The sequence below is a fragment of the Platalea leucorodia genome (genome assembly GCF_965183815.1).
Source record: "Platalea leucorodia genome assembly, chromosome: 6".
Classification (NCBI taxonomy): Eukaryota; Metazoa; Chordata; class Aves; order Pelecaniformes; family Threskiornithidae; genus Platalea; species Platalea leucorodia.
Window position 1 is genome coordinate 72,973,219 of NC_138828.1, and position 26,135 is coordinate 72,999,353.

Below are 26,135 nucleotides of genomic sequence, written 5' to 3' on the forward strand. Positions count from 1 at the left end.
AATGGAGAGGCAGCCCGGCTACTGAAAATTCCATAGGTTTCAGTAACGTCAAATGTTCTAAGAAATTTTGATCACAAAAAGTATTACAGCTCTTTTTCATGCAAATTTTCCAGTCATTTCAAACTAGTTGCTAGGCCATGCTAAGTAGTAAAATATCTTTGTTTTAAAAAATGGTTAGTACTTTTGTAACAATGAGAAAATCACATTGCTAAGATGCTTTACCTTGTTTTATTTCTGCGGGTTTTATTCTTCCCTGTGCAGCTGATTTCTCCCCACAGGATTTCGACCTTTATTACTTGCTGACAACACGTCTGACAAATAGCTTTTTGCTGTGGTAGCTGAGGTTGAGCCATCTGTTTTTTCTCTAGAGAGCCATGCCTTATTCATAATGGCATTTTTCTGTTTCATTCCCTGGGGAATAGCACCTGCATGCTGATTTCCTATTTGACCCCAAAATACATCATCACATTTCGACAACCGATCCCTCCCCTTCGTGGCCCAGAAAGCACTACGCTCCGGAGGCATCAGTGCATCCTTCATCCTTGACAGCAGAGGCCAAGGGGCTTCCTCATGGATCAGTGGCAGGTTGCAGTCAGCCTTCAGGTTTGAGTTGGAGGAGACAACTGAAGGTATCTGAGCAGGAAAGAAGAAAAGAAGACATAACCTTGGATGTCCCAGGCCACTCTATGCATTTTGGCTGATTTCAGCTGTAGCTTCCCATATAATTGTACAGCAGGCCTGTGTCATGCTCTCATTAGGATTTAATTAAAGCTCAGGTGATGTATATAGAAAGAAAATCCCTGAGTTTACAAAGATCAGGTCAATCAAAGAACTGCTAGCATTCTGTTCTCCCTAATAATTTTCTTTTATGACAATATTTTCATTGATTCTTTTTATATGTGACTGTGATAAAGAAAATTATCAGGAAACTGAATATGAGCTGTCACATATATCTCCTGGACTCAACAGCTCAAGAGTTTCACATGCTATCAGAATTCTGAGTCACCGTTTCATTGTATAATAAATTTATTAACTAAAAGGAAATTTCAGTATCTTGCATATTTTTTCAACTCAATGCCAAAAGCAGAAACTATGTTTCTATTTGTTTTATTACATTTATTTTAATCCAAGATTATAAAGGAAATTCAGCAGAATAATATTTGTAGCTACTCTAGCTAGCTGGATCCAGTAACTGCATACTTGAATTTTGTTTCTGTAGAATTATGGAGAGGTTATGTTGTCTCAGAGAGGGTGAAATCTCCTGCATGTTTAGTTTAGCAGCAGGCTGTCACAAATGCAATTGCAATTGATCAGCTCTGTTCTTAACAGGATTCCTGCAGTTAATGGAAATTACTACAGAGAGCTTCAGGGCATAGGAATAATTGGATCACTAAAAAAAAAAACCAAAAAACCAAACCAGAATTGGAGGAAAAAAAAGGTAGGACAAGATCAACATAACAACTTTTTTTTTAAACATCCAACAATTTTCAAAGATGGTCTTACCAGAAAGTACACCATGATGAAAACAAAACAATTTAATTATTTTTACAAGCCCCAAGCCATTCCTAAACAATGGGGAAGAAAATGCATAATGAAAAACATGAAGCGTTTGTTATCCTCAGCTTGTTTAAACTAACACTCAGCTGTGCGTCTCTGGAAGCAATCATTCAAATATCTATATAATTTATAAAATGACTGCCAAGAATAATAGATTTCACTAAAGTAAAAACAGTGAGAATATTTTTACTGACCTGGCGATTTTTGTGATGGTTTTGTCTTAGTTCTTGATGCAAGGCTATGATCCTCTCTGGACTTGTTAATTTTATAGGAGAACCAGCAAACACGTTTGGAGTGATGTGAGAACTGTGGGTGCTATCCACCTCTTGCTGAGAGTTTGCAGGTATTGACTCAGTCATCCCATTCATGTTGACATATGTCTCATGATCCTGTGGCTGTCCATTGGCCTGTGAAATGTCTGTGGAAGAAGGCAGCATCTGCAAGAGAAAATAGCATTTTAAGAAATTCAAGCAAAATGAAGTTTTCCAACACTGTTTATTTTCGATTAGTGGAAGCCACTTGCATGAATTCATTACAGTCAATGTTCATAGAAATTAAATGTAAATAAATTACTTTTATCAAAATAATAAAAAAGGTAATATACCAATTATTTTAAATATGAAGCATTCCTGCATCTGTCTAAAAAGGAATCCTGCATTCATCAATTCTTCCCCAAAACAAAAAAAAAATCTCTAAGCTTTAACTACAGCCAAAATTTGCATCTGGATATTAAGAAAACCTAGATAAAAAGTAGAAAAAAATACTAATTTTAAAAATTGAATAATGTTAGGTCTCTTCTTGAAGAATCTCAAAATTTATAACATGATTCTTTTATACACATATTCTCTCACTCCACACAACATAACAAAATCGGGTTTGTCTACCTACAAATGCTCAAGAAAGTTAAGCTGAATGGACTTCAAAAGTGTCTTAGTTCAACTGCATGAACTCTTAAGCAGATCTTCCTATTCTGAATAAAAATAATATTAATTCAGTTGATCTTATTTCACCTCCAAATCAACTTTAACACCACAACAAACATTATCCTTCTTGAATATCTTCACTGAACTGAAGCCAAATTTAGAGAGAAATGGCGGTTGTTTAATTATGCACCTTTTCATAACAGTTGCAAGCAGGAAAAGAAGATCTTTGTGAACTTAAATCACTGTCACAGGGCAGTAGCAATTTATCATCCAAATACAAATTTATTAAAGCTACAAGATCAATGTTACACTTTTTCTTGCAATTGCACAGAAAAACAAATTTAAGATTGTTAATGACAGTTTCAGCCTTTGGATTTTTAAAAATAATTATTTATTTAATTCCAAAATTAATATATCTAATTACAAGTTATCACCTCATTGCCATTAGTCCTCTTGCAAAAGCTCCAGAAATGCAAATATTATAAATATGCCAGATCAGGAATGGTTACTTAATATAAAGCACATTTTGCTTAAAATAATGTATTCTTTTTCCTCTGTACATCTTTAATGAGCATTAGCTACATCACTTGTGTCCATTAAAAAAAAATCAAAGGATTCTGAAATGCCATAGTGGTGTAAGATTGCTCTGGTGACTCCCCAAAAAGATGAGCATTTATTGACAAGCTCATGCACCAAAATATAATTCTGTGACGGCATGAAGAAGAATGTACGGTGTGTAAGCTGTTGCCATTGCCAAGAAAAGAAGTCTTCCAGGAGTGATCACTGTGGAGCTTTATGAGAAACATGTTGCTTGCAAGGAGTTCAAGAGCAGCTCCGATGCCAGGGTTAGAGCATACAGGTATCAGCGGTGCTGTACTGTCCCATAGCCTTGCAGGTGACACTGAATCCCAGCTGTTGACATGTACAAGCTAGCCAGACCTGAAAAAGCTCATCACTCTCATCTTCTGCTTGCAAAGCAACCCTCAAAGCTCATGGGCCCCCCAAAGTATGCATCTTATGATTCTTAAGTACACCAACACACTGGTATTCAGCTCGTAGGGTCAGGAGGGTGGGCTGTGCCTGTCTGTCTCTAGACCTGGTGTGCTGCAGGACAGACCTTTTCCCAGGATAGACTGCGTGAGAGAATGTGAGTGGTAAACACAAACAATCAACACTGCCTTTGATCCCATTTCACCTTCTGTTCTTGGCTCCCCACCATGAGAGCTAGGAACCAATGCTGCTGAATTCTGGCCATTGGTCCCATTAGAAGCACCAAATGCAGCATGTTTGGCCAGCAGAGACACTCCCCAGTAACAGCTACCACCTGGATCATTTACTTCAGGCTGAACAAGAGGCCAGGGAACAAGATGGAACAATAATCTAAATTGTGTGCCCGAAGTTGGTCAATATGAGTGGTCCTTCAACTCCTGGATAATTTAGATTGCTGCTCTTCCCTAAAAGACTTACTTTCTCTACACTCATTACAGAGGGAGTCTGTGACACTATCTGGATACAGCATTTATTTAGGTATGGTAGCATGAATAACCAATCATATCCTAGCATCACAGGCATAGATCAGTTGGAAAGTGAAAGCTATGCATTTGGATGTTCCCCTGTAAACACAGAAGCCAAAGAAGGCTTCAGAACACCTTGGTTTCTGACCAAGGTTATGAGTGCAGTATCTCCCCAGCGCTCACAAAAAATGCCAGCTGGCTGAAAGCGATGGAGGGGTTGCAAAGGGCAGCCCTGAAATGTTTTGAGGCATGAAGAGATTGGATCTAAAATTATTTGATGAGAATTTCCTCACTACAGGGAGCACAGTTAGAAGCACCCCTGGTGATAGATGAGAGTCAGCAGGAGCAGAACAAGTTCTGGAGCTCAATGACCCATGCAAAGGCAAATCACTGTCCTCCTCATAGGCAGGAGAGCTGGTACAGCCACCAGAAAAAAACACAAATCAGAGCTGTGACACTGCCACATTTCATTTCTAGAAAAATAACCTCCTGGTGGGGGTCTTTCCTTGCCTTCTATTTCCTTCAGCTGTTCAACTCACACACTCTTTTGCCTCTTGGGATTACTAAATTCTGCTGCAGCCAAAGTAGTGAAACTCAGTAGAAAGGTGGGTTCATGCAAACCCTGATGAGTGAAGCTGCTACCACATTGTCAAAGTTTTCACAGTATGGTCTACGCTATATTTGAAAGCTGATATGATTCTCTCAAAAACACTCGTCCTCAGTGTTTTGTAAGATGCTCTGAAACACTAAAGACCACATTTTCTATAGCGCTATGGATGTAGCCAAGCAAAAATCCTGCATTTTGTCTCATTGTCCAGACATTAATTTATTCCGTTAGTTAATTATTCCCTATTTATTTATTTATTTACAATATTGATTCCGTTTTTCTTTTATATTTTTTGCTTTCCTCCAAAGTTTCCACATATTACCCCACCTAGGAGGAAATGGATTGTGATATTCCACCAAACCCGAAGAAGTGTAAACTTGCATACTGCCAGGTTCTAGAAAGGACTGACATTAAAAAAAAACAAACATCACCTTCCCCCAACATTACAAAAAAAAAAAAAGTCAGTGGTGTCAGAGATAAGAATAAAATATTTTAATTCATCTGGATATTTTTAATTGCACATTTTATCTTAATCTAAATTCTAACACTTATCAGAAAATAAAGGAAGGTTAGTTTTTAAAGCTTTTCTTTTTTTAATCATGGCTGTTACTCTACTTGAATTTACTGTTCTAGGCAAACGCATGCTGTTGCCCATGAATCAGAGCAAAAATCACCGCTAAAGTATCTGTATTATGTATGAAGTCAGGAAACAGATCTAAATCTTTGTCAACCAAACCCAATTTCACTTTAAAATGGCACTAACCTTGATTATGTACCATCTCCTCAGCCACCACAAATTCTTGGTATAGCCTCTGTACAAAGAGCCATTTACATAATTATTGAACAGCTTTATCAGTTATTTCACTGGAAAGGCCAGGCTGCCCTTAACTGTTTTTAATCCGCACTTTACACCCTTCAGTATTTTTAATAATCTTTCTGAAGGTCAAAAATAACATATCTCTCAGCAATAGATTTTACTCTTCTTTAAAAAAAATTACTAAAGAACAACCACTGTCTCCTCTCTTTCATCCCCTTGGAATTCCAATGATTCAAGTCACATTTTCTGTAATGTCAGAAAAAGAAGCCTCTTCCTGTAAAAAACTTTGTCTTGAAAGGTCCCTTGGTCTTGATCAGCACTGTCCCCAAAAGACTGAAACCCCAAAGTTAAACTTGTTCCCCTCTCTGGGGGTGGGACTCATCTGACTGAAGTCTGTCTCCTCCTGGCCCCCTTCACAACCAGTGGAGTCTAGCTTCTCCAACTCTTCTCACCTTACCTAAAGCAGACACCTTAAATGGGCGGGACACCTCCTTGTAAGTATCTCTTTCTTTCCACTAACTATTAAGAGACAGACCACGGACGTGATTGTCTGAAGTACAGACATCAAACATGAAATAAATCTCACCCTCAGTGTCAGAAAAGCTTCTGATCTCACCAGCCATGCACAAATCATTTTAAGGAGTGTATCAGAGAATGCTATTTCTGGTCTGTTTCCTTCAAACATGATTCACAGGAATGCAGTAAGTGGTTTCTTGCAAAGAAATGAGTAGAAATAGAAAAAAAAAAGCAGCATTGTTCTACCAAAAAGTATCTCAGAAAAAATCCCCTGATACAAAGTAGGATTAAGCTATACTGTTCTGCACATTTATTCCCTATTCTGTAAAACAAATAATTCACTACACTGGACATATTCTTTGCCTGGAGCTTTCCACCCATAAGGTTTAAGATGACTTGATGAAAAGCAATAAAAAGTGCTACCATTTATCCCTATACTCCTTGCACAAATTCCCTCTCAGCCCTGAGAAATGGGGGCAAATAGCCACAATGGTTTCAGCTCCACTATGGAAAGAATATATAAATATATCATCAAGTCAAAGCCTTCCAGCGCAAGAGAAATTGAAGTGAATGAGTACAGCAGCATTATCCATTACAGCCATCAGTCATCTGGACAGAGGCTGTTGACATAAAACCAGGACACGTTGGCTCAGTCATTTGAGGGAAAGAATTGAACGTACTCCTGTTTCTCCACATGCAACCCGAAAGAGAGAGAAAAGTCCCCAAAATACTGCACATCTGCGCTGGCTGGGATGAGCTCACGTGAAGGGTAAGCCAAGCTCTCTTGTTCTTCTGTGTGGTTCGCTAATATATCAAAAGCAGCATGGAGACAGCCTCATGTTGAAGCAAGTCAAACTGGGTAAAGCTTGTTTCTTAAACTGCAAGTAGACACCTAAATTCAGAAAAAACCGGAGACTCCTTTTTCACATTTCCTATTAGTTATTGAAGCATCTTCTCTTGCTTCCCACTCTTACTAACCCAGGTAAACCAGTTGTTGCAAACCCCAGTCCCAGTCCTTTTTGTTAGCTGTTTAGTGAACATGAGTGTCTAACATCAGTTGATGAATGCTGTCCTGTGTACTTTCCACTGGGAAAGGCAGAGAAACAATCACTGTTAATAATGTCCATGACTAATACTACAACAGCAAGAAAAGAAAGATGAGGCCAAGGCCTTTCCAATAAGATGATGAAAATGGGACATGACAAAAGGCCAAAAATGGCCACATATTCTGTGTCTGACATTGGGCATGTGAATCCCAGCTATGGCACTGTGCCGAGTGCCATGTGCACCCGCTGGAGGCAGCCCTTGTCCCTGGGACGTGTCCTCTCCAGACACATGCTTTTCATTTTCCAAACACAAAATAAGACAAGGTTTTAATTATGTCAGTTGCCCAAATTTATTATTGTGTCACTATAAGGGGCTCCAATGGTTTCTCAGTTTAAGTCTTTTAAAAGGAAAATATATCACAAAAGCTTAGAAATCAACTTCTTCGTGCCTCCGAAAATTTCAAGTCCGTATTAGACACACATTGTCGTTCCTATGGCTCCCAAAACGGCTATTTTTTCAAAATTGAGACAGACACAATGAAGCTTTTCTTCACCATCCTGCACAGAATTTTTGCTTTCACTACAGTGACATAGGTGTTTTCTCTGGATGAAAAGGAATTGAAGTAAAACCTCTTCTGTGCAATAGTATATGTTTATTATGATAAACCAAACTAAAATTAAATTAAATTACACTAAATTACTCAATTAAACTAAATTACAAATAAAGAGCTTCATGGTGTACAGTTTCATAGTGAGGAAAAGTCATTCAAAATCTAGTCCTTGTTACAGGGACTTGAAAAGAATATTAAGAGAAGGAAAATTGACTTTCTTTTCTGAACAGATTACTCCAGTGTATGTATATCTGGCTTCAGTGAAAAGTAAACTGCTGGAAGAAATTAATGATCCAAGCAATTTTATTTCTCAAATACATTTGAATGTAACACTGGGCTGTGAAAATAATCAAGAATGACAAAATTCAAAATGCATGCTGTTTTGCTGAACCAAACTGATTTGAAGTTTCCATTTAGAGAAAGTCAGCAAAATGAAGCCATTGGGACAACAGTGATTTGCCGTGTCTGAGAACAGAGTCTCAACCACTGAAAGTGAAGTCTGAAGAGAAGCTCCAAAGATGGTTGGTTTTGCATTACACTGCCTTCATGTTTTAGTATTTTAATTGGGATGAGCATTGGGAAGAAAATACTTCTGGCAAACAGAAGGGAATGACCAATCATTCATTGTGTCCTGAATGAGCAAAGAACTGAAGTTCACTTTCATCTCTAAGCATGAGTAACTTATTGATGCCCATAAGCCCTCCACTGAAACCAGAGCTTCCTAGCACACAGCTAGGGCAGATCTATCCAATCTACATCTAATTCCATATAGAAATGAAAAAAAAAAGAGTTGTTAAAAGAATTTTAAAACATATTTTCTTTTGAGAACCAGGCACAAAGTTTTTTACTGAACTACAAAAGGCCAGGCACTGAATTGAATACAGAGTCCCTTTTCCCTTCAAAGGCTGCTGGATTAGCCCTTCATGCATCACTGCAAACTTTTGGTTGAAATTCATCAGTAAGCCAAAGCAGGCAGGTCTGCTGCCAGTGTGCAACAGCCTTCCATTTGTCATTGGGTCCAGAAATGAATAAAGCCAATTGCAAATCTTTAATTTAGGAAGGTGGCAGGGGAAGGGGGAAGCATCAGTCCACCGGGTTTTCTCTAGAAGCATTCAAATGTTAGGAATGATTTAGAAGTGAAAATCTGAGGGGAAGGAAGGGAATCAGCTTTCAAAGGAGTTTTATGTAAGTAAAAGCTGGGCATAGCTCTGGAATACAAGATGTGAATTCCAGCAAGAATAAGAGTTGAAATGCAAAAAATGAATCCTCGAAGATGAAAAGTCAGCTCAGTTTAACATACGTGTACAGAATTTAGTACAGGATTTTTAAAGCCAAAGGAATGTATCACATGAATATGAAAGAGTCTCTCTTCTTTGTGATTGTAACCATTATTTATTAAATTAGGAGTAGTGACACTTGGATATTTTCTCACTGAAATGTTTTCCATTGGAAAACTGATCCACAGAAATGTAAATTTTTCATGGGAACATACAGATCTACCTTGGCAGGAAAGGTTTCCCCTGTTACACACGGAATTACAGACCTGAATGGTCCAAAGCTCAATGTTATGGTGCCCAGCAAGAGCCAGCCTGTTCTCTGCATGATCCAAAAAAAACCAGGCTCGAATCCCAGCGTGCCTGAGCCTAAGTGGGACTTCTGACCACTACGGTGCTGGGTACTATGGGAAAGGCTTTGTGCTCCACTTAACATGAATAGCTAAATGTCTACTGAAGTAGTGAATTGAATGTGGGGCTCCTACATTGCAAATGAACTCATTGGCCATCAGAATATAGATTCAATCTAATTCTCTCCTGTTGGAGCTGCTAAGTTTTGTGATAATTAGACATTCAGGGAGACAGTGTGAATGTGCACAATATTTTGATATTTATTGTATTGGGAAGCTTTACATTAATGCTCATTTATCACAGCAACGTCTGAGAAAATATCTGAAGGCAGTGAAGTATTACCTCCCTTCTGACAGATGAGTTACTAACTACTGTCACATAAAACATTCATTCTCGGTGTGAGCTTGGGCGAGACAGTGGTGGACCCAGACTTGACATACTCAGAGGAGACACAGCCAGACATAGAGCCCTGTCCCATCCTGCAGCCACACTGCCTTTTCATCTTACACTGACAGCGTTACTCACGATAGGATGATGGTATATGTAGATATATGTAGATATGAAGGCACATAAAATCCAAAGCATAGAAAAAGTCAAAGCATATAAAACCTCAACTAGTCAAACATAGGTAGTAGAAGACAAACAAGCAAACAAAAAATATTCATGAACCAGCAAACTCTCTTGTTTATTTTCCAAATTACTACAGGGAAACTGAATGCTATTTACATTAAAGAATCAATCTACCTTTTCCTTACCATGCAGTTAAATTATTTCTTGCCACAGAAACAAGTATGACTGAGTGATAACTTGCAACACTTAATAACACTAGAAGAATAAGCTTCTTCAGAGTGATACAGAATACCACTCTGTGTGTAAAAATGTAAAATAATCAGAGAAATAATCCTGTGGATTTACTATATTATATGCCCATTGTAAGCATCTCTACTTCTGCTGATGAAAAATAGATGTCAACATCATTGAAAAATAAATTATTTTTATGTACTCATTTTGCAGTGCATTGTGTTAGCTGAAGTACAAAAATACTATGAACCTATGTTCCATGTCCTGCTGTTCTAGGCAGCCACTTTCCCAATATTTTACAAATGTGTAAGGCAAAATACATTCTTTTTTTCCCCTTTAACCAGCAAGATTCTGCTCGAGTACACTTGACACAAACATTACTAAATATTGTTTGGCTATTTTTACAGGCTTTGTTTAGAATAACAAGAGAGAGAAAATGAAAGGAAAAAAAAAGAGCTTGCTTGAAGATTACTGAAGTACTATAAGGGAATTCCTGTTTCTCCAGGTTGCCAGATTCAGATTCCCATCCTTAAGAATGTTTTCAGGTAGGTGCTACCCCAAAAATATGAAGTATATTCCCAGCATCCGAGCTATTAATGATTATGCTGAACAGCACCAGGTGTAAGGCAGAGCGTATCCCATTCGAACAGTGGTTCCTCTTGCCACTGAAACACAAGTAACTAACTCCCTGTTGAATATGAATATCCACTGAGTTGACTTAAATCTTGAAATGATTCATTCTAGACCTTTTTTTTTCTGATTTCTTCAGAAGTCTGCGATAATGCATTGTGCAGGAAGAAAATGCAAAATTCATATTTAAAGTCAAATTGTATCATGTGCTGCATTACCCACTAGGCTAGATATTTTGTCAAAATATTGGGTAAGTGGTTTTTGCATGGAGCACTGACATACTTTGCGATAAGCTCCAGAAGATTTAAACTTTGACCAAAACGGCAGCAAAGCAGCCAACCCCACTGACTTGCCTGAAATGATATTTATATTATGCTGAGATATATTTTATTTATATTATGCTGAGACATATTTTATAAGGATTATAAATTTCATAAGGATACACTGAGTCTCACTAAACACTTTAAAAAAATATAATCACTGACTTAATACAATAGCGGAAACGGGAGGATCCTACAAGGAAGTACAAACACTTACCTCTTGATCATACATTGCTGTAAAAGCAACTGTGTACTCTGCCAGGGCCATGTCATTCACCAAGTTTTTCACCTCTTCGTCAAAGGCAGAGTTAATAATTCCTCGCCTGTGAAATTCGCTAAGCATCCTGGTAATGAAGCTGTTCCTCTCCTGGCACTTTCGGGTGAGGCAAGCCAGCTTAGCCTATGTATGTGGCATGAACACATATACATTGATTTTACTCCCTGTTGAGACTGCAAGATTATATTTTGTATGTGATTTGTAACTAGATGATCTTTAAGGTCCCTTCCAACCCAAACCATTCTATGATTTTGACCCAAAGCTATAGATTGAATAGCTATGTTTCCAGGCCATTATGTGTCTCTGCACCCTGCAGCAGCAATCCGTGTGTACAGGTAAGCTGGAAAGAGACGTTCCCTTTCCATGCGCGAGGTCACCCTTTTGACAGGCTGAAGAGTACCCATAGCAATAATGTCAGCAAGCCCTTGCCTAAAGCCCAGTAGCCAACAGCTAAGTCAGAGGCAGCCACAGAAGGCAGGCACATGCACAGAAGCCTGTAAGCAAAGGGATACACCTTTGTGTAGGTCCTGCATCAGCTTTCAGGAAAATACAGTACCTTCAGAGGAGCTAGCATAAACTTCGCTTCAGACATTGTCTTCTGAAGTTCTTTCTCCTGAAAGGTGGAAAAATATTCTGCATTAATTTATTCAAGAGTCATTTTAAAATACTGCAGCAGTTTTTGCTATTTGTTTTAGACCTGATTTCCAAGGTGTACACTTTGCATATTTGTGTGACCCTGTATCAGAAACAAGATCACAGAATCATAGAATCATTAAAGTTGGAAAAGACCCTTAAGATCATTGAGTCCAACCGTTAACCTAGCACTTCCAAGTCCACCAATAAACCATGTCCTCAAGCACCATGTCTACGCATCTTTAAATAACTCCAGGGATGGAGACTCAACCACTTCCCTGGGCAGCCTGTTCCAGTGCCTGACTACTCTATCAGTGAAGAAGTTTTTCCTAATATCCAACCTAAACCTCCCTTGGTGCAGCTTGAGCCCATTTCGTCTTGTCCTATCACTTGTTACTTGGGAGCAGAGACCAACCCCCACCTCACTACAACCTCCTTTCAGGTAGTTGTAGAGAGCAATAAGGTCTCCCCTCAGCCTCCTCTTCTCCAGGCTAAACAGCCCCAGCTCCCTCAGCCGCTCCTCCTAAGACTTGTGCTCCAGACCCTTCACGAGCTTCACTGCCCTTCTTTAGATGTGCTCTAGTACCTCGATGTCCTTCTTGTAGTGAGGGGCCCAAAACTGAACACAGTACTCGAGGTGCGGCCTCACCAGTGCCAAGTACAGGGGCACTATCACCTTCCTGGTCCTGCTGGCCACACTATTCCTGACACAAGCTAAGATGCTATTGGCCCTCTTGGCCACCTGGGCACACTGCTGGCTCATATTTGGCTGGCTGTCAACCAACATCCCCAGGTTCTTTTCAGCCAGGCAGCTCTCCAGCCACTCCTCCCCAAGCCTGTGGCGTTGCATGGGGTTGTTGTGACCCAAGTGCAGGACCCAGCACTCAGCCTTGTTGAACGTCATACAGTTGGCCTTGTCCCATCAATCCAGCCTGTCCAGGTCCCTCTGCAGGGCCTTCCTACCCTCCAGCAGATCAACACTCCCACCCAACTTGGTGTCATCTGCAAACTTACTGAGGGTGCACTCGATCCCCTCATCCAGATCATTGATAAAGATATTAAACAGAACTGGCCCCAACACTGAGCCCTGGGGAACACCACTCGTGACCGGCCGCCAACTGGATATGACTCCATTCACCACCACTCTCTGGGCTCAACTGTCCAGCCAGTTTTTAACACAGCACAGAGTGCACTTCTCCAAGCCATGAGCAACCAGTTTCTCCAGGAGAATGCTGTGGGAAATGGTGTCAAAGGCCTTACTAAAGTCCAGGTAGACAACATCCACAGCCTTCCCCTCATCCACTAAGTGAGTCACCTTGTCATAGAAGGAGACCAGGTTAGTGAAGCAGGACCTCCCTTTCATAAACCCAGGCTGGCTGGGCTTGATCCCCGAATTGTCCCGCACGTGCCGCATAATGGCACTTAAGATGATGTGCTCCATGACCTTCCCCGACACCAAGGTCAGGCTGACAGGCCTGATGAAGCAGTGCAAGGAGTTGGTTGTACACGGATAGGCCCTGGCACACAAACTCTGCCCTACTAGCATTAATGTTGGTCTTATGTTTTACCAAATGCTTTTGGATTTTTTTAGGTGGAGCCCTATATCAGTGACATTATTTCATTAAAGCAGCATCACATTAAAGACTCAGTATCCTTCATTATGCACTCATATTCCCATCGCTCTGTGAATCTTCCAAAATACTCTTTTGAGGAAAAGTCTTCCCTTTTCTTATCTATATTATGTTGTAGAATGCAAGAAACAAAGAGGGATTTTCTGAACGTGTATTCCACGGCAGGCTCTGAAAAGTGAACATCAACAACTTTCTGCTCTGACACGATTGATGCATGTCCTCTATTAGGACGTGAGCCAGATGACCTAGCCTGTACCTTGTGATTAAAATGTTTATTATTCATGGGAAACTTGCTTTCTGATTATGGAGAAAAAATACAGTATCCCACCAGGTAAAATCCATTTCTATTGCAAATCAATACAGTATTATTTGGCAATAAAGTACAGATTCCTTTGCATTCATTTTGCTTGACAATTTTATTTCTATAAAGCCTACACTAAATATATTATGTGCATCAAAAAGAAAAAAAGGATCCCTTTATGAGAATTCAGTTATGCTGAAAGAGGTTGCATGGTCCTCTGCTAATAAATCGTGGGCTTGGGCAGGAACATAGTAGATAGGACAGGAGAGACATGTCTTTTCATTGCACTAGCACTGGGGGAACAAAGAAAAAGCTGGCAACAGTCCCTGCACTGATGACATTCAATTCTTGATGAGGCATGGAGCAAAACACTTTGCCAATGCAACAGAACAATTAGGAGTTGCCCATTTATATGGATAGCATGCCTCACCCTGTACTCACCTACCTACCATCTGATATGCACTATCCATCATTACACACAACAGACACTACAATTTCATTTTACCACCACTATTCTGCTAAGAGGCATACTAATCAATGCCTGAGAGAATCCACTAACCCTCCGTATAGGACTGGTTTAAAGCAAATCACAGTACATGACAAGGCTAGGAAAAAAACCACCCAAACAAAACCAACAACAACAACCAACCAACCAAACAAACAAAACCCAAAAAAAACCCCAAAACTGTAGAACACGTTTTACCATGGAGGAAGTAGGATGAAACTTGCACCCAGCAGGGAGAAGATGATAATCTCTTGTATTTCAGAGGAAAGACAGAGGAGAAGCGTGTTCTACACATTGTATCATAGTATGAAGAATACTATTGAGAAAATGCCATTTACTAGTTGTTTCAGAGTATGATGGGCAAATCCAGCTTGGCTCACATTGTAACTATTACGCCTTTTCAAAAAATAGTTTCCAAAGAAATAGGAAACAAAATCTAAGGGAAAAAAGTCCTAGCAAGAATTTGTTTCTACCTGAGTTCAGCAGTTCTAGTCACACGGACAGCAGCAGCTTTGCTGTCACACTACAAGGCAGTAGCTTTGCAAATGTTAGTGCCCATACCTGCTCTGGTTTACCAGGTGAAATATAACGCACAAGTGTAAAAACTGCCCTTGTAATTATACTTGTGTATATGTGGGGGCTCTCACCAGAATAACTACATCAATTAATAAAAATACAAACCACACACCTAACTAAAAATGTGTTAATGAAACTCTTAATGTGTAATGCTAGCAGCTGGGTCAAAAAAAAGTTAGAAAATACTCTATCAAAATACTATCACTAGCTCACTATGTTTCCTAATCTGATATAGTGCAACAAGAGAGTTGGGAATATTAAAAATCCTGACAATTTAAGCCACGGAGGTGGCTCTGTAAAGAATTTCGCCACCACTTTGCTTGCATTAGGTTATGAGGATTATAGCAGAGACTGGCGGCAAGTTTTATCATAGTCTATCACCTTTCCATAACATTGACCACCCAGGTAGTTTACATCTTTTTTCTTATTTCTCTGAAGTCAGGGGTACTTTTATACACCTGCAAGCCACTTAATTATCCTCAGACTTGTACCCAGGAAAGACAACTATTTTCGTTCTCTCCTTTGAGAAGAAAGAGGTAGAATCTGAAGTCTAAACTCAGATTTGTCCACCCACTTAACCACACAGAAAACAGCTTTATTATACCTTTTCACATAGCTGAGCCTGAAGGAGTTCCACTTCATTCTGCAAGTCGTGAAACTGACTTTGTAATGCAGCCTGGTCCCTGAGCTGGGCTTTCAAGGTCAGCACTTGCTGCTGTAATCTCATATTGGCTATTTTATTCTCCTCTAACTCCTGGCCATCTTTCACAGTGTACGCAGTCTAGGGAGTGAATGCACAGATTTTCAAATTAGATGTATAAAATAATGAAAATATTCTCAATCATGTTTTAGAGCACAAAACTTCTCAATCAATATATGTACCTACCTTGTATGTAAAAAAAAAAAAATAAAGCTGATTGATATAAAACTTATGAGTTCAAAACTTCATAAACATGTTAGTACTACTATCTGGCACTAATCTTAAAATTATTTATGAGCAAGGAGTTCTTGATCCCCTGTGAGAGCAGGTGTAGGACTCGGATTTCACAACGCTCCTTCAAGGTAAGTATTGCATTATAATCATTTCATATCTGGGGAAACCGGGGCACAGACAGATTAAGTGACCAACCTTATGGTCACATAGTGAGTAAGAATAGAACTCAAAAGTCCTCAGTCTCCTGCTCCAACTCCTATACAGTAAGCCACTTGGTTTTCCACATATATTTATCTCAGAGAGCAAATTCCACTCTCCCAGTTATATTTTTGTTTTGGAAGATTATTGATAAAACAAATCAGGTTTTAAGTACAAATTTCAAAAATATTTAAAAAGAAAATATTTATTACATTAAAATGCAGCAATAGTGGTACAGAACAAGTGTAAGGAGGAGCTTCTGAACTTAACTCCTCCCCCCCCCTCTCTGATTTTGTTTTCAATTTCATGCACTTAGATTGAAAGGATTAGTGAGAGCTTTAGATTGATGGTCAGCATCATAAGGTCAGCTCCTAGAAGTGATATTATCGGATTAAACATACAGTCTAAGAATAAGGAAACGCTGAGGGTGAAGAAAGTCTTGTGAAAAACATATATGCTGTTGCAAGCTTATATTAAACAATATCGAGTTAATACACAGAGCTGCTCAAGATTTCTAATAACATGTTATATAAGCAAGTCTAAAAAGATTACACATTTCAGTGATTAAGCTAAAAATTCTGATCAGACCTATGATATACTGCAGTAAAACCATATAACCTTCTGATAAAACATGCAGGAAGATAGTTTGATTTTAATGGTTATTATCAACGATACCGCTGAGAGAACAGCTAATATTCGGCCATGATGCACAGCAAGACAGTTTAATTTTCCCTCACTTTCTGACAGCCTTTCCAACTTTGACACCCTTGGTGACTACAGCCTACTAAAGGCACCGTTTCATAGAAAAGAGCAAACTGAAGTGATAGATCATGTCACTCTGGCTGTAACACATCATTACAACACAGATAAAAACAGAAATATGACATTTTCATACTGTTCTTCCTAATGAAACAAGTCCTCTATGCACAGCATTCAAGCAAGTCGTGTATGCTTTGTACCAAACTTTTTGGCTCCCTCTTGCGTTAAGAGAAAAGAACAATAGAAACTGTTGGACAGATCAAGATTGATTAGACCAGGGTTGCAGTGATAAAAGCCTGAGGATGAGTTTAAGACATGGTATTTTCCTCATCTTCTTCTTTCCCACACAAAAAGTACGTTAAATAAAAACTGGAAACACTCCCTGACAGAAGATGCTTAATGGAACATGAGGTGGGGAAATAAAAAAATTGCTTGCAGATTAAAGACAGAGGGAAGTTCCTTCTTTCCTCTTGCATTTTGCTGACCTGCTAGCAGTTTTCTGTAGTTTCAAAGCACAAATGAGGCATAGAAGGTTTATTTATGATCACTCTGTCAGACATGCCAGTTAACAGTAACCATGGGTTAAGTCAAGCTCCAAAAGGGTGAAGGACCCAGCAGCTGGGACTGGGAAATAACCAAAGCATAGCATTTAACACACTGCATTCTTATAAAACCTGGCAAGATCTTTAGCCTTTGGACTTGGTGCCTAAACATGAAAAATAAAAACAAAATCTTCCTCATTTTGTGTGCGCTGTGCTTGTCTGAAAACTCAATGAGAAAATGAGAGGTCCTTTCCAACCTCAGTGATTCTATGATTCTATGACTTGCCGGTGGTCACCTGCACTCTCAGCCAGGATGCCCTAAGGCATTTAAATGGGATCAACAGTGATGTTTAGGCAACTGCACTGAGCCCAGAATCTTTACATTTTCCAGAATTTGTTTTTATTTTCTTCTGAAGCCATATCTATCTAACCTGTTCAAACTTTTGCAAATATTGTAGGTTGCTACAAAATTGCTTTTCCAGCTGATAAAAGTTGCATATTTGTTCTTTGCAGTTTTCTTCTTAAGGAGGACAGAAATAATTTCAGAGCTAGCTGAAAAGTCTTTATGAAAGCTGCTTCCAGATGATTATTCAATAATTAAAAATCTTTCCATAAAACACTTCATTTTGGTGGAAAACATAAAAACTATCAAGACACAGAACCACCTGAAAATTCAAAAAGCTTCCATTTACAGCAAAAAGAGAATTTCCGTGATATAGATACATTCTAATGAGATTTCTCTCCCCCACGTGACAGAAAGATTTCCTGGACTTTGGGGATACACACTTGGGCTGCATGAATCAGTTACAGACTTTGACTCCCCATTAATTCACACCACCTGGTCACTGGCAGTGGAAGTTGCTCTACAAAGAGCCCGGCATCACAGCTTCATTTTGCCTCTCCAAATCTGGTACTTGGGGCTAGAAGGCAGAAAGGCCAAATACTGGAAACACTGGAGACTCCTCCAACACCTTTCATTAAGGCCACTTGAAAATCCATACCTCAGAAAATGACTCTGGCTAAAGCGAGCAGGGCAAGAGTCCTCCTAAAAAAATGGAGGTGTCTATAATGCCCATGCAAAGGCCAGACTTTGGACTATCCTGTAGACAGATGGTCTACCTTGCATAATACCTGTTCACTTTCAAGTTTATAGCTCCAGTGACTCTAGGTGCTCTGTACTTGCTTCAAATCCATTGCCAATAGCAATAATGGGTGTCTCTGCATCCAAAACACTCCCTTCAAAGGAATGCACTTTTCTCTGTTCCATTTACATACATACCATTAATTTGCAGTGCTGCTTTCCAAGCATTTTGTCCCCAACTTCTTGTTTAAGATAGTCTAATTCTGAGAGAGCCTGTGTCAAACGAGTTTTGATTTCTTCATATCTTGTTTCAGCAAAGCCAAGTTCTGTGTACCATTTCTGAGCCTAATGGGAAGAATAAAAAAGGAAAATTACTGAGTATAATTAGTCTAGCAGTGGTAGCATTTCTCAATACCAGCTTACAACCGTGGACTTGAGTTTGATCTCCACATCACAAGTTTTAAATTGTTGTAAATTGATTAAAATAAATGGAATTACACAATACACTATAATCTTATAAGAAATGAGTAAGATTTAAAGTAAATCCTATAGAAACATATCTAACTAGAGCTGTGCAGGAAATAGATTAATTTTTAAATTGATTTCTAAATTTGAAGGTACCTTGAGTATTCTGAATAAAGCTAAAAAAAGCAGTGGTGAATGCACTCACAGTTTCACAATTTTCTTCGAAAGCCCTCAGAGCAAATGGAAAGTAAGATTTCATCAGCTAGGGGAAAAAAATAATCTTCCTGACAAATGTCAAAAATGAAAAATGCAAAGAAGGAAAAAAACTCCTTCATATGTTCACCTTTGTACTTCTTCTAGGATGCATTTTCTCCACTTACACACATCAACTGTAGTTTTGGAAAAAAAACCACAAAAAACCACTCAGTAGATCAGCTGGTTGCCTGACAGCAAGCTCCTTCCCTCCTATGAGAGATCATTGCTTCTCCCTTTTGAAAGCAAAGGCTTCACATTCTTTTAAGTAAACTGAGGAAGGTGCTGTAACACATAACTTCCATGTAACACACAAAAGGATTAGAAGGATCCAAGTTAATCAGATTTTTAAAAATAAATAAAAATCAAATGATCTCTTCATGTTCATATTACAAGGTCAGAAGTCCTCCTGTAACCATCCATCACTCATCCAAATCCACCCCTTCATTCCAGCTGCCTCACATGAAACCTGGGAAGCCTTATAAAGCAGCTGTCAAAGGACAACCATTATGTACACCCACCATGTATAATCCTACTGCTCTTTTACATACTCAATACACTTGTTACTGCCAGTGGTTTTTCCACAGGGACTCTGAGCAATGCCTGCTACTTCATGAAACAGCCCCATAAATACACTTTTGCCATAAAAGCAATACATTTCTGCTTAGATAAGCATGCAGCGGAGATTGTTCAATAAAAAATAGGAATGTGAACTCTAATGCGTTTGGAAAGGCACAACACTGAAAGCTTCTTTAGTTGGTATTAAAACTGCAGATTTACTTTACACAGGCACAGAACTAGCCATCCAAACAAGTTTCCATGTAGGTGGTGTTGGACTTTGTGTTTAGTACATAGATGTCGAGAGAAGGGGCAGTGTGCATGCTTTGCACCATCACTGGATATAGCGAGACCCCTTGACAGTGTCACATTTTTCATCATTTTGCCTCTCATTCAAAAACTACTTTGAATTCAGGTTTGCCGTAGTCCTCAGTGCTTCTACTGCCTTCTACTCCTCCTCATTCCTAGGGAAGGGGAGGGAAGCAGCCTGCCCAGAGATGGCCACAGCAGATAGTTGGTTCAGTGTGTCTTTATTAAGCACTCAGCTTCTGTCAAAGTGTGCTGGAAGAATGCAGCTTCACTTGAAGTTCTGGCCAACCATGAATGACTGCACAATTCATCACTTAACTGAAAGATCAAAGAGGTACATTTTGGTTTTGCAGATCAGACTGCCCTATTTTGTAAAAGTGTTAAATCCTGGCAGAAAGAACAGCCATGTAAGATAACAAGAAAGAAAACAAATTTGCTCCTCAGAGTTACATAACAGTAGGAGGTTACCTCTTTTTTTGATTTTTCTAATTCCTTTTGCTGTATTTTCAGTTCTTGTTTTGTCTTTTCGACTTGCTCTTTCATCACACTGTAGCTTTCAAACATGCTGCCCTGGATACACAGCAGAAAGACGTGACTCCTCTCATGCATACAAAATGGCACACAGGTTTTTATAGAACAATATATGGTTTCCTTCTATCTGAATTACTAAAAACATTTGCATAAAATCAAGATATTAGAAATAAATCTTTCCCTGTTGATTATTCTCAACTGAAGTAATAATTCTGGTTTTACAAGAACATAGTAATCTCCATAGAAATTCACTGTGGTGTAAGATTCATGGCTACAGAGGAAAAACATGGATGAGAAATCCACTATAAGTAAAGATCCTGTCTTTAGGTATATGTTTCATAAAAATCAAAACATTAAAAAAATAGACTCTATCAGAAGAAAAATTAGTAAGAGAACATGCGCATACTTTTCAATAAGACATGATTGTTTCACAACCCTGAATACTTCACCATTATAACAGAAGTTTGTGGAAATTAATTTGCTCTACCAGAAACTTTTACTCTTGCAAGAAGATAAATAATTTTAAAAATGCCAGAACAATGCTGTCTTTTAAGTATTATTTTTAACTTTGTAGCTTGCTGTATCACTTAAAAATTCCCTAATACAACAATCAGAAAAAACCCCTCTGGTATTTTGCCTTCTATTTCAAAGTTAACTTTAGCACCTCAGATCTCCAACACATGGGAGGTTACAACATTTTCTATATTACAAAGTTAATTTAGCTGTGTCCTCCAAATGACATTTATAACTGCCCCTTTCTTTAGAAGATCCTGCTTGATAACATACCTCATTGTTATTATTTACCTCTTTTCCGGGGAAACAGTTTGAGGGGTCTATAACCAGAACTCCTTCTTCTTCAGTCTGAGTTACTCTACATGCTGTTGCAACTTCCTTTGGCTTAAGACCACGTTGCTGACTTTCTTCTTTTAGTGTTACTATCTTTTCCTTTGTTCCCAAACGTTTATCTTTTCTCAGCTCTTCATAGGTGAAACCCAAAGAAGACATTAATTCTTTCAGTTTGCTATTTTCTAAAATAAAGTTTGCATTTGTTTTCTGAAATTCATCAAGCTGTTCTGAAGTTTCTTTCTTGATTCTGTCTATTTCTCTTTTCAGTACACATTTTTCCTCCTGTAAATCAGAAACAGTTTGATAACAGCTGGTTTTGCACTCTTGAAGTTCTGAAACCAAGGTCCTGTATTTGTCTTGTTCACACTTCACCTCTGCCAAACATCCTAATAAAGTTTCTTTTTCACCTTCTAAAAGAGATATTCTTTGTAAATTTCCCTCTCTCTCTTGTATTAATTCATTATATTTTGCTACATAGTTCTCCTTGTGTCGTAATAATTTAGCTATTTCTTTGAAGGATCTGCTTCTTTCTTCTTTCAGGTCAGAAAGCAGCTGGAAATATCTCATTTTCCTTCCATCCAGGGATAAAACACTCCTGGGAAGTTTATTTGATGCAATTGACAATGAGTCTTTCTCAGAATTCCTATTTTTCTCTTCAACACATGAGAGGTTCTTAGAGAAGAATTCAACAAAAAATGTTTCTGGGCTCATGGTGTTTTCTTCTGATAAGTCATTACAACATTCACCAGCAACTTCTTTCTCATTAAGCAAGTTTTGGAATGAAACAATGTTAGCTTCATCTACCGCTAAAATATATTGAAAATATGCATCCATCTCCTTTTCCAGTGCACACATCATCTGAGCATATCTCTCATTCTCCTGTTGTAATATACAGACTTTTTTTGAGTAATTTTCATTCTCTTGCATCAGTAGAAATATCCTCTGAGAACACACAGCCACCACTTTTTCCAGGGCATATATTTTCACATTATGTTCATTACCAGCTTCCAGTGGTGACAGATGACAGAAACACTCATAAAAATTGCTCCCTGGCAGGAACAGTTTGCTTAAGCACACAGTCCTCTCCTGCATAGGACACAATGTGTTTAGTGGATACCTCTCTTCCTTTGACCAAGAAAATTTCTGAGAGTATGCATATTGCATGTTTTCAGCAGCTATTTTTTGACATGAGAAATTCTTCTCGTTTGGTTCACATAGTTTCAGGGTCTGGTCTTTCTTTTCTTTCAGGCCAATATTGCTTGTAGGGTTTGTTTGGTGACTTTGTTTCTGAGGTTGCTCTCCTTTCTCCTCCATTTTGATTATGTCTTCTCCATTATATCCCCGATTCACATCAGAGATGCAGATTTCGGAGAGGTTTCCTTGTTTCTCCATTAGTTCAGGGCTCCCTTCAAAATGCCTCTTTAAGTCTTTAAAACCAACAGATAAATTTTGGACATCCTGCAGGCTACCTAGGCTGTCTTTGGCTTCCATTCCTTGCTTCCCAGGCCTGATCAATTCAGTTTTATTTAAAACTTTAGAACTTTCCTCAGGAACACAGGTCACCTGTTGTGGTTGGGCTTTCTCATTCTGTATTTCTTCTCCTTTAGCTCTCCCTCTAAAGATTTTTTGGTGATACTTTCCATCATCAACAACTTTATCCAGACGTTTATTTTCACTTAGGCTTTTTGGCAGAATATGTTTGTTTTCCCAATGTTTTTCCATGTTGTATTTTTCTAGAGATGATGTGAAAATTTCAGTCACAATGCAAGGCATCTTTCCACAAAGAAGTGTAGAAGCTTTGTGAGAAAATTCTTCTGCAACAAGGCAGAGGCCATCAGAGCAAAGAGTGGTATTCGCCTCATAGAAATCCAGACTCCTCACTTTCTTCACAGTGGTGACAGTTGATATGTGGTAGCTTTCAGGTTCTAACAAGGTAAGTTGGGGCTTCTTCCTCATCAAAGCTTCAACCACAGAAATAGGGAATGTCTTTGCTGGTAGATTTATAGCTTGTTCCTTCAAGAGAGAAAAGTGTTCTTCATCTTTGGTTTCCTTACTTGTCTCATCGTTAGTTAACTTCTCGGAGCAAGAGGGAAGCAGTCTTGCTGCACAATAACTTGGGGTACATCTGAAAAAAGTGAAACTATCTTCTAGAGTACCTGCCCTCTTTGTTCCAGGGGTGACCTGGTAATAGCAAAAGAGAAATGTTCCAAACTGAAAAATATAAGCTAAGATATATCATTCTCTGTCGTTAATCATAATTTACTTTTCACTTCATCCATAAAATACTTGATTGCAGACAGATGAGAAAAAAAATATTTCCATATCGAGTTTTCAAATATTTAAAATTTGCGATGAGAGTAATGATACAAATAAGGTACAAATAAGTCAATAATTTTCTTAGTGCACACCTGTATTCATCTTGAATACCATCTTTAGTAGCTATGATTTAAAGCTACTCTTATATTAATCTTTAAATACACCAACTCTTCATTTTATCTCAAAATTCACAGACTCACTGTGCACAAAGATAGCAAGAATAGCGGTAACTTTTCTTCTCACCTGCTCAATCTCAGCTAGACCAGCAACTTTTGGAAAGGCACTGGAATTGTATTCCACAACTGGTAGAAGTTCTTCTGGTAGCTCCTCCATCTGCTTTAGCCCAACACAGCTACATTCTGGTGTTTCTGTTATGGTAAAGCACTGGACAAGTGTAATGCCACTCCCACATAGTTACATGAAAACCAAACCCAAAAACATCCGACCAGAGGTTTTGAACAGAAAAGTAGTTTAGTGAGAGTGTACTCAAAAGTACCTTCTCTACCAGAAGCATCACCAATGATGCAGGGATAAGCACAACATTAAACAAGAAAACAAACCTCACAAGAAAACATAAATATTAAGCTCTAAAATAAGGTATATTTGGCATCTTCCCTCAGTTCTCAAAGCATTTAAAAAATGGAAAATACATCTCATTACAGCGAGTAGATGAAAACTTATGGGTTAAACTTACAGGTTAAAATTATTCAGTGTGGGTCTGCACTTGCATACACTGAAATTTGCTATAAAATTCCCATTGATTTATGTTGGAAGAGTTTAAGTGATACAATTTGCGAAGATCAGAGCTTTCATGGTGTTCGGTCTAAAAAGCAAATCTGACTGCTGCACAGCATTCCCTTCAGGCAGGACATGGGAAGTATCCCCTAATTCCTCATCTCTCTAGCTTCTTGAAAGTTCTACGATTTCTTGAGAAAGCTCATATCTAAATGCTAGTATTATACTGGCAAATAGTTATTGCTTCACCTTCCCAAAATACAGTTTGCAGATTAGGAGGTTTTTAGAAGGTCTTATACCTTCTAAGTCATGCACACCACATGAATGAAATCATCTTCACTTGTATTGCACAGAAATGAAAGCAAAAATTCCAGTTTGTTTCCATACCAGACTCTTCAGCATGTAGCAGCACAACCGGAGTTTGCGTAGCTCTGCTTCTGAGTGAATCCAAGACTGCTCCCCGTTTCAGATTTTGATCATCATCCTGGATTAGATCTTCATTCTTAATGGGAAAAGGAGAAGGAAAAGAGGGAAAAAAAAAAAAAAGATTATAAATATACAGTGTTTGTGATATGAAAAACAGACACATAAATGTCCTTTGCTGTTTTACATTCAAAGGACCCATTATTTCATGCAATTTTCTCATTCCAACATTTTCTAGTAAATGTTGTGGTTTTAAACTTCCCTCTAATGTTTCCTTCATACTTTACACAGAGTTAAGGAAGAAAATCTGAGTAATAAGCATGTAATATGTCAGATCACAGATTGAACACTATCAGAACAGAGACTAAATGATATGCTCATGAACAAAAAGAAAAGGAAGTCCAATCAAGTAGGGAATGAGACTAATAGTTCAGTGCTCAGCTACAAAGACAACTGTTCCTAGGTTGGAAGAACTCAAAGTAGAATAATCGTTCCAAATAAAATTTTCCTTTCCATTGATAATTTAATTGTAAATTTCATATTCTGTTCTTGACATTTATCTTGACTCCCTGATTGAATCTGGAAATTGTGACAATTTCGGGTGCAAAGCAGATACCCTTATTGCTTGATACACAGCAGATCACTTTTCACATGCACCATGCTCATTTTTTGTGAACAGAAGACTCAGGTTTGATTTTCTCAACAAAACACATAATCAAGGTGGTAGCCAAAACAGCTACAGCACAGAAAACAAGCCAACACAGTCACTTTTGTCTTCCTGTACTGCTCTGCATCAAAACAAACTTGGTCCCTTTGGGCTGATCTGCAGCTTTAAAATTACATACAGATGGGAAAGGCAATGACTTCAAAGTCTTTGGTCTATAGTGAGTCAGAAAAAGCCACTTGATTTTCTACAGGATCACCAGTAAGAATAATTTTAATTTCAACCCAAGTGAGCTGGCACATTATAGTGCTCTATTATGAGAGCTTGACTGTGTCACGACTTAAGTGGAAACCACAACACTTCCAGAAGTTCTTCCTTCATTTCCTTAGTAAGATTGAAGCTAATGTTAATTCCTTGAACCACACTTTCCTGCAAGTTTGCCTTTATTTCTTCCCAAATATCTTTTCTTTATTGATATGGGGGTTCTGTCAAAAGAAAGTTACACAAAATGATGTAAAAGATACAATGCTTGTATGCCAGGAACATCATACAGTGAAATCAAGACCTCAGCTGTCATGTGAAAGCTGTAGAAAGTGATGCACTCACTTGGTGTTTCACACTTTTCCTTCACC

General features: G+C 38.5%; 1 protein-coding gene across 1 annotated transcript; it reads right to left on the reverse strand.

Moving 5' to 3' along the window:
• Positions 1-162: 162 nt before the first annotated feature.
• On the reverse strand, positions 163-24,905 carry LOC309591912 (uncharacterized protein C4orf50 homolog). The gene is given in 11 exon segments (XM_082314811.1): positions 163-276; positions 279-633; positions 1,752-1,994; positions 11,185-11,367; positions 11,801-11,857; positions 15,495-15,671; positions 18,603-18,749; positions 20,457-20,558; positions 21,324-23,546; positions 23,925-24,065; positions 24,804-24,905. Coding segments are annotated over 11 exon segments (3,711 nt in total). The 5' UTR covers positions 24,819-24,905; the 3' UTR covers positions 163-208.
• Positions 24,906-26,135: the final 1,230 nt, after the last annotated feature.